An 8,445-nucleotide genomic window follows, 5' to 3' on the forward strand; every position below is an offset into this window, starting at 1 on the left:
TTTATTTTAAACCTGTCTGTGTGGTTTTGATATGTGTGTATAAATTAACCATTTCTAAATGAGTATAAACACTAGATCTATAATTCGAGGGAGAAAAAAATGAAATAACCAAGGATTTTTGAATTATGACACTGCTTTATATATAAACTGGGTTTATCAACTACATGTGAGAATTAAAAACTATTTTTCAACTCTTTACTTCCTGATGTTATTATAACAAATGATGACCCAATAAAAACTACTGAGCACCTATTAAATGCTTGCTACTATGCTAGGTGCTTTAAAAACACTCCTTCTAACGTTTGTAACAAAATGCCTTGGCACTTTTTGGCTATGAGCTCTCTGAACAAAGTCTATTCTCACCAGAAGAAAAAAAAATTGCTTGTTTTTAAAAGTCAATCTCCAACCGCCATTTATAACCACAGGTACTATTAAATGGAAGCTTACTATGTGCCATACGGCTGTATTATCTCACTGAATCTTCACAACATCTCCTGAGGTTGGGACTATTATTTCCCCCTTTTAAAGATGAAGAAATGGAGGTGCTAAAAGGTTAAATAACTTGCTTTAGTGACAATGGTACCAGAAGATCGGAGTTCCTAACCAATGCTATACTGCCTCTTCTTTATGAATGAAGGGCTTTTTATAAAAGAAAATGGCAAGTTTTCATATAATTTCTCCTTGGCATTCTTTACAGTAGAAACATACTCGGGAAAGGGACTCTTTCTTCGCTGCTATTTTCTGGGATATTTGTCATGGGAGAGCCACTAATATGTATCTGACTCTGTTTTAGCAAAATAAGGGAGAGAAAAGGAAATGGAAATGGGGTTTGTTCGAGAAAACAAGGATTAGGATTTTTTCCCAAGTGAACAAAAGTAACAAGTAAAACGCTGATTTTGACAGATAAGAAAACACTAAGAGTTCTATGACTTCACAATGATAAAACGAAAATTGGGTATTTTGAGGCTTTGGAATTAGAATTTGGTATTAAGAAATTTGCAAATCTACCCAGATCTGCTCTAAGAAACCTTAGGCTGCCTTAAGATCTGTGTTTGTTTGCTTGCTTTTCAGAGCTTTGAGCTCCGGACTCCATCCTGGTGATGAATTTAGACTCAAAACTCTAGGGCTTTTGTGGTGGTGGTTGCTTAGTTTTTCTCAGGGGGAAAAAAAAACACGAGTGTTTTAATTTTTCTTTTGCAGAGTCGGGGGAGGAACAGAGGGAAGGAAAAATTAAACGGTCCACAGCCAGTCCGTATAATTTGAGGTTTTTCTCACAAACCTCCTTTGGGAGATTACACCGTGACCTTTAATCGGGAAATGGTAATATTAAGTTTATCTGGTTGCCCTCTCTTCACTATCGCAGGGCGAGCCTCGTTTGTTTGCTTTCGGGGAGCCACGGCCCGAGAAATGTCCGAGCGTGCGGACCCCGCAGCCCACAGACCCGCAGGCGTGCGCTCGGCGGGCGTCGCCCTGAGAACCCAGCGGGGTCGCCCGGCCCTGCGGACGCGCCTCGCGTGGGTCACCAGCCCCTGTGCGAGCAGCGCCGTGGGCTTCGGGCGCGGCCTCCCGGCGCTTGCAGAGGCCACGCAGGCCTGGAGGCGCTTCCACCGCCCCAGGCCCCCGGGCTCCTGGCGGGGGGTCGAGGCCTCAACTCCGCCCCGGACGGTCCGGGCCTCGGTCCCGCCTCAGCCGACCGGGATAGGACTCCCGGCAGTGACGGGTGGTCGGCCTGGGCTTCCCCTAGGTCGAGGCTCCGAAAGGAACTGGGTCCCCCGTCGCCCAGACCCCCGCCGCCAAGCGGCCCACCCGGCGGGGCCCTCGCCTCCTCACCTGGCCGTACTTGGCTTCCTGCTCCACGGCTCCCTTCTCCAGCCCGTTCACCGCGTGCGGGGCGGCGGCCGGGAAGTTGTTCCGGCCCAGGCTGCTCCACTCCTCCACCTTGGGGCTGTGGTAGGGGGAGCTGTCGCTCACGCCTGGGGAGGAGGAGAAGGCGTCAAGCTGGAGGTCCGACCCGCGCGCCCCCTCCTGAGACGCGGCCCGAAGCCGCGACCCGCGAGCTCCAGGGCTCCGACCCCTGCCCTCGACCTCCCGGGGGCGCCGGGCCCAGGCGCGGCCTCGCCGGCTTCCAGGCCCAGGGCCCGGCGAAGTTTACTCTCCTCAGAGTAGGCCTCTCCCAGCTCTTTCACCCACGCCTGCGGGAAGATTTTTTTTTTTTTTCCCCCTTTTTCAACAGCCTTTGATTTCCTCCTCCCCTCCTCATTCCCCCGGGAAATCGAATGGAAGGAACCTGAGAGTTTTCCTAAATCGAGGAATGAAACACGTGAAGCTGGATGCGCTGTTCGTCCCAGTCCTAACCCAGGGTCGACTCGGGATTGACGAAAACGGGGACTGGTGCGGACTGAAAAGGGAGAGAGAAGCGCCCTTGGCCTAACCGTCCTTGGCCTGGGCCGGTGCTCAGAGACATCCAGAAAAGTGCTCACCGTGCTGTGGGGATCTAGTACTTATGTCAATAGATGAGACAAAAGACCTGCAAAGTCCTTTGCAAACAAGTAACTACAAGATGCCCACAATGCACATGCAAAATGTACATGCATAGTTTGTCTTGTGTGTGCATAATTTATATGTGACTACCTTTGATGCTCTATGTCTACACATTAAGTATGTGAGGTTATGTGCATATAACTTAAAAAGTAAATACTACAATTACCACTGTAAATGCCACCAGCGTCAGTGGTAAGGTTATAAGAGAGAGGGTTTTTTTTTTTAATGAAATAAAAAGTTAAGGAAGTGAAGGCAGAATTAAGTGTTTTTAAAAAGGGAGTAACGCTGTCATTTATCCTTTATGTTCTTAATAGAGATACAAAGAAAATTATATGCTGTAAACTGATTACCACAATACCCAGAAGTGTGCCTTTTGAATCACTGCCATCTTTAAATGACTTAGTGCAGTTTTAAAGAAAAGATATTTGAAGACTATGAGCAATGTGTTTTTGTCTTTGGAACCTATAGGTGGAGGACTGAAGTTTTGACAAAGCCACTACAACCTGATTTTAAATACTTCCATCTGACACAGTGCTTTGATTTGTAGAAATGATCATTTGTAGAATTGATCACTTATAGAAATAATCATTTTATAGTCACAGATTTGTCAGAAAACAGGTTGTTTAAAGCTGGCATCCAGAATCAACAACATCTAGAATAAAAAATTGCTCCTCTGCATATAATCCATTACTTTTCCAACTGATACTTGGTCTGATTGTAGAATCCCCAGGGAAGATCAACTCTGTCAGTCTTTTTTCCCTATTCCCCCCCTCCAAAGAATTAGATTGTGTTCCAATTTGCACCAGGAAACTGTGTTTTGGCAAAGAACTGCCAGTCTCTCTTTGCCTTCCCAGACAAAAGGCAATCGGTGGGCACAAGCCTGAAGTTATCTTAAGAAATTGAGATCCCCCTGTGAGCCCCCATTTCTGCTGATCTCACACTTTCCCATGAACAGGGGCTTCCTTTAAATGTCAGTGAGGTCAGTTTATCCTATAAATCAAGGGCAAACTCTCTCCAACTAAAGCTCCAACCAGCTCCGAATAAGACAAAACTGAGCTCCTCGAAGAATCTTGTAAATTCACAGGCAGCAAACAAGAAGATGAGAAATCAGGGCTCTGCTTTAATTACTTAAAAAGATAATTGTGCCAATGTGGTGGCAACAGAAAAAGGCAGGAAACAATTAAAGGAACTATTCCCCCCCTTTTCCCTACTTAATTTTTCCCCTGCACTTTTTAAACTTTCGGCTAAGAAATTAAAACGGTGGGCTCTGTTCTCTGTATTCTTTAAATTCTGTGTCTAAGACATTTTGACTTTTTCCCCCTACCGAGAAAGAAGTTAATGCCAGTTTCTTTGCTGTTGTTGTTGTTTTGTTTAATTATGAAGTAAAGGAAAACAAAGTCTGGTCTGTGGAAGCCCAACTGTGCAGAAGGGCTCAGGGAATGGTTCTTACCAAGCAGAAAAGACACTTGCTACCCAGCAAGGTCAAGGGTGAGAAAGGAAAGGAACAGTGGGGGTGGCACGGCCGAAAATGCAGGTACTAGATGTCCACTTGCATCGCCAGGGACTGGGGGGCCCTCAAGGGAATCCACAGGCTTGGGGAAACCAGGAAAGAAGAGAGGACGTGATGAAATCACCCTGCATTTTGTTCCCATCACAGCAGTGGTTGGTGCCACTTCCTAAGATACATATAGTGAAGTCTGTTAAGGTAAAGGCCAGAGGTGGGGGCGATAGGAAAAAGAGAGAGGGGGAGAGAGAGAGAGAGAAATAAAGCAGAAAATTAGTCCCAGAAAGAGCAATGCAGTAACATGCAAGTTACTAGTAGTAACTTCGGGACCTCCGTTTCCGAGGAAAATGAAGTGAAGCATAAGAATGAAACCAATTAGGTGACATTTGAACTTCCTGCCTGAGCAAATTTGGCCTGATTGCCAGAATCCAAGAATACTGCAATTTCCACAGGGTGCCCAGCTCCTCGCGGCCGCATCTGATCCCCAAACAAGCTGCCCGCAGCCGTGTCTGCAGCCAGCAGCCCCACGCCCGCTCAGGCCTCCCGGGCTGCGCCCCAAGTCCGACCCGGGCCGCGCTCTCCAAGTGAGCGAGCCGGTCTAAGGCTGCAGCGGCGCGAGAGGCGGGGGAGGGTGGAAAATGCGAACCATGTGTTGGGGATGGGGGGATGTTATGGGTCTGGTAGTTTGAGATGAGGCAGGAGACTGTGTGTGGTAAGGAAACGGAGGGCATGAATTTCAAGTTAATGACATCAGAACACCCCCTGGGAGGACTCCTTAGTTTCCAAAGGAAAAAGCCTCAGGTGGTGGGATAGACCCGGGCCCGGAGGCCGCAGATACAGAGACACCAGCGAGGGTGCAGAGGGAGGCTCTGCACATCCACACCATCCGGCCCCTGAGCCCTTACCTTGGTCGGTGATAGAGCGAATGCCCAGGATGTCGGTGACGGAATGGGAGGAGGGCCAGGTACGGGGCATGGCCACCGACCCGGGGATGGCAGGCACCCCGGGCGGCGTGGGTACCTTAGCTGCGGCCGCCGTGATGGGGCTGGGGTACGAGTAGATGTGGTTATAGGGCAGCGCCGGCTGTGGTGCCGGCTGGTGCTGCTTGTATGAGTCGTAATGGCCCTGTTGAGCCAAGTTGCCGATCTTGTTGCGCAGGATGCGGCTGATGGAGCTCACCGAGGGTACGTTGTACTTGTCACACACGCCGTCCGCCAGCAGGCGGTCCCGGATTTCCCAGGCAAAGATGCCAGGGTCCCTTTGCTTGTAGGTCCGGATGTGCTTCACCACGGTGGGGGTGGTAACTCGGGGCTTGCTGCCCCCAATGGCTCCTGGCAAGATCGAGCCAGTCTCGTTGTAGCGCGCCAGAATCTTGCTGACGCAGCCGTGCGAGACCCGTAGCTGGCGGCTGATGTCACACGGTCTGATGCCCAGTTGGGCCAGTTCCACGATACGAAGCCGGATGGCGTTGGGCAGCGGCCTCCCGTTCACGAATACTCCTCCCAGCTGGTTCACCTCCCCAAAGGCTGGCTCTGCAAAACGAACACACGGCGCGCGGGGACGCGCACCGGCAGTTTGGGACAGCCGTTTACCACTCGGCCTCCGCCGACGTCAGAAGGCAGGGCAGATGCACCCACCCGGGACTCGGGACCTGGGCTTTTCCCAAACCCTACTGCCCCCGAGCCTTGCCCAATGGCCCCAAACCACTAAGGTCGAGTCGGACCCCCTCCCCCCATTCCAGTGGTGTCTGCGGCCACTACAAGCAAATAAAGTGGTGAGACGCGGGGCCGCTCCAAGTGTTCAAAAGCCTCCGAAGCAGGCGGGGAAATCGGTCTTGACGCCTGCAACCAGCTCCTTCTTGGCTTCTCGGCGCTAAAGTCTCTGGGCTGCTACCCCTTGAGCCCCAGCGCCCCGCCTGGGGCCTGGAGCAATTAGACAAGGTCTAGGAGAAACTACAGTTGGTTTGGATTTTTTTTCCTGTTCTGAGTGCGTGAGTTTGTGTGAAACAAAACTTGGTCCGCACTGAGGCTACGGAGCTTGCTGATGCCGCCGCTCTCTTCCTTTAATATCAGAAAATGGCATCAACAGCAACCCAGTAGCCAGCGTTCATACTGAACTGCTGTGTGCCCTGACCCTTAGCGTGTTTCTAACAACTTGTAGGAACACGAGCAAAGTCAATAAGAAGAGTGTGAGCGCTCAGTGGTGCGCGCCCTCGCGCTCCCTCCCTTCCTCCCTCGCCCTCTGGTTCCCTCCCTCCCTTCCCGGCTCTGACAGCGTCCCCCGCCGCCACTCACCCATTGCTCCGAGCTATACACCAACGGGGCCCCAGTTCCGAGCTCCCAAAAAGAAACTTTTCGCACAGCCTCAGTGGCCCGGCTTGTCGCTGCCCCGGGCAGCCGGTGCCTCCGCTTCTTCCCAGGAGGAGGCGGCGAGAGTGCAGAAGGAAGGAGTAAAAGGAAGTCTGTGCCCCGTTGAAAGAGGCTAGAGTTCTGCATTTCAATCTAAGCCGCAACGTGGGCTGGCCTGAGCTGGGCCGGGCGGCTCCGTCTATCACTCACTGGGGACACGCCCTCAAAGAGGAGGGCCCGAGGTCAAGCTGCGTGGTGATTGGTGCGGGCCGCTGAGCGACAGTGCAGTCCGGGAAAGTCCTTCCGCTGTCTCTTTCAAGCTTGCTCTGCACCTGGGTGACTAAATACAATGAAAATGGGTGTTTGACACCTTCCTAGGGGCAGCGCAAACAGACAACAAAATCAAGCTGATAAAAATGCTGAATAAGCAAATGAAATCATTTGGTCGGAATATGAGAGACTCTAAGGGGGAAGGAGTTGAGGAGACTTGGGGGGAGGGGAAAACAGACGCCTCAGAATTTAAGTTAAAACTCTAGGTGGGAGGTGGGGGCCACCGTCGGGTGGGGGAGGGGGGTGCTTCTTAGAATAGCCTGTCATGCAGGCCTCCAGCGGCTGTCTGGAGAAGGACGCTATTACCGGGGGATGATACCTCCTCACTGCAGCCTATGCCAGGTGGCGAGAGCTCAGGTGTGAGACGGTAGGCCGATCGGAGAGACCAGGAGGTTAAGGGGAGGCCGAGCCAGAGGTGGAGGCCACTGTGACCGCCAGGTGGAGACCCCTCTCCTGCTCCCGGGACTAGCCCCCCTCCCCCCAACGCAGTTTCTGGTAGGTTCATCCAGGAGCGCGGGGCCAAACCTTAGCCACGCAGACTCCAGGATGTGGCCGCGCGCGATATGCGGAGAACTTAAGCACACGCGGCTAAAGCTAGCTCACAGCCAACGTCGACGATTGCCTGTGCTTGAGGCACTCTCCCTGGAGGCCAGCGCGCCACTGCGCTCAGCCGGGTTGCTGGTCTGCTGGTACTTGATGCCAAGGTTTGCCGTCTTCCCCTCACCAGCGAACCGCAGCAAAAGGGGTTTGTTTAATGAAAGAGACTTGGTCCCAAGAAAGATGAACACCGAGCCTGCACATTTATGTAATTCCCCCGTCTTCTGTTTAGCTACCAGAGGCCCTGAGAGTCAACCTGCTTCTGAATTTTCACTTTCGATCACTAAAGTGATCACTAAGTCTAAAGTGTACAGTACTCTTTTTGGCAGCCAAAGTTAATCACATTTTGAGTATGGGTTATGGAGAACGCTCATCAAGATTAAAAACAAGATGGGGAACATCTTTAATGAACTTGGGTGTGTGGACTGCTTCAGGTCGAGGATATTGATACTGCTACTTCTTGTGCACACAGGATTCCTGTTGATCCTCCCACAGTCCTGAGGGATATGTGTGTGTGGCTCTGGTCTACTACATACAGGGAAGCTGACTGGGCCCAGATTCGGGGCCAGTAAGTGACAAGAAGCCAGAAAAACGAATGATCATCTGTGCTTTTTGAAACGAAGAGCCACCTCCAGATCCCCATGCTTCTGTGGTTGGGGCCGCAGTCTGATTTCAAGTTTATAGGTAAGAAGAATGAAAAGATAAAGATGCATTCAAACACCCTTAATTCTTTTAGAAGTCTCACAGCTAGAAATACTTGAACTTGTCTTTTTATTTGTTTGTTCCAATTGTTTAAAATCTCGCAGTTTGACTTGATAGCGATTTCACCCGGGTATGACCCCAAATACCTATTGTTTGGCACCGCCTGGTATTTTACCACGCAGAGGTCCTTGGAGAATCCAAGATTTTTAATACAGCAATTCTTTCCTGGGGATTGGGTGCAAATTAATTGAGACTGAGATATCAGAGAGGTGCCTACGACTGAGGTTTCTGTGAAAGATTGAACATGCTGGGCTTCTCGATCAAGAAGCTCCCTGACCCCTCCCCCCACAGACACTCACAGCTACCTCTCGCGCGGACTCGACTCAGCTCGTGAGCTCAGTTAGCTCCTCGCGGAATTTGCTG

At 50.9% G+C, this 8,445-nt stretch overlaps 1 protein-coding gene across 1 annotated transcript in view; it reads right to left on the reverse strand.

Moving 5' to 3' along the window:
• PAX9 (paired box 9) overlaps window positions 1-6,729 on the reverse strand; it is a 14,840-nt gene extending 8,111 nt beyond the window's left edge. The window contains exons 1-3 of the mRNA XM_031036255.2: window positions 6,340-6,729; window positions 4,951-5,577; window positions 1,831-1,973 (exon numbers count right to left, since the gene is read on the reverse strand). Coding sequence (XP_030892115.1) covers window positions 1,831-1,973; window positions 4,951-5,577; window positions 6,340-6,343 — 774 coding nt within the window. The 5' untranslated portion in view covers window positions 6,344-6,729. The remainder of the gene's footprint in view (window positions 1-1,830; window positions 1,974-4,950; window positions 5,578-6,339) is intronic.
• Between the last annotated feature and the right edge of the window lie 1,716 nt (window positions 6,730-8,445).

The sequence above is a fragment of the Leptonychotes weddellii genome, chromosome 9 (assembly GCF_054177405.1).
Source record: "Leptonychotes weddellii isolate Sample4059 chromosome 9, ASM5417740v2, whole genome shotgun sequence".
Taxonomy (NCBI): Eukaryota; Metazoa; Chordata; class Mammalia; order Carnivora; family Phocidae; genus Leptonychotes; species Leptonychotes weddellii.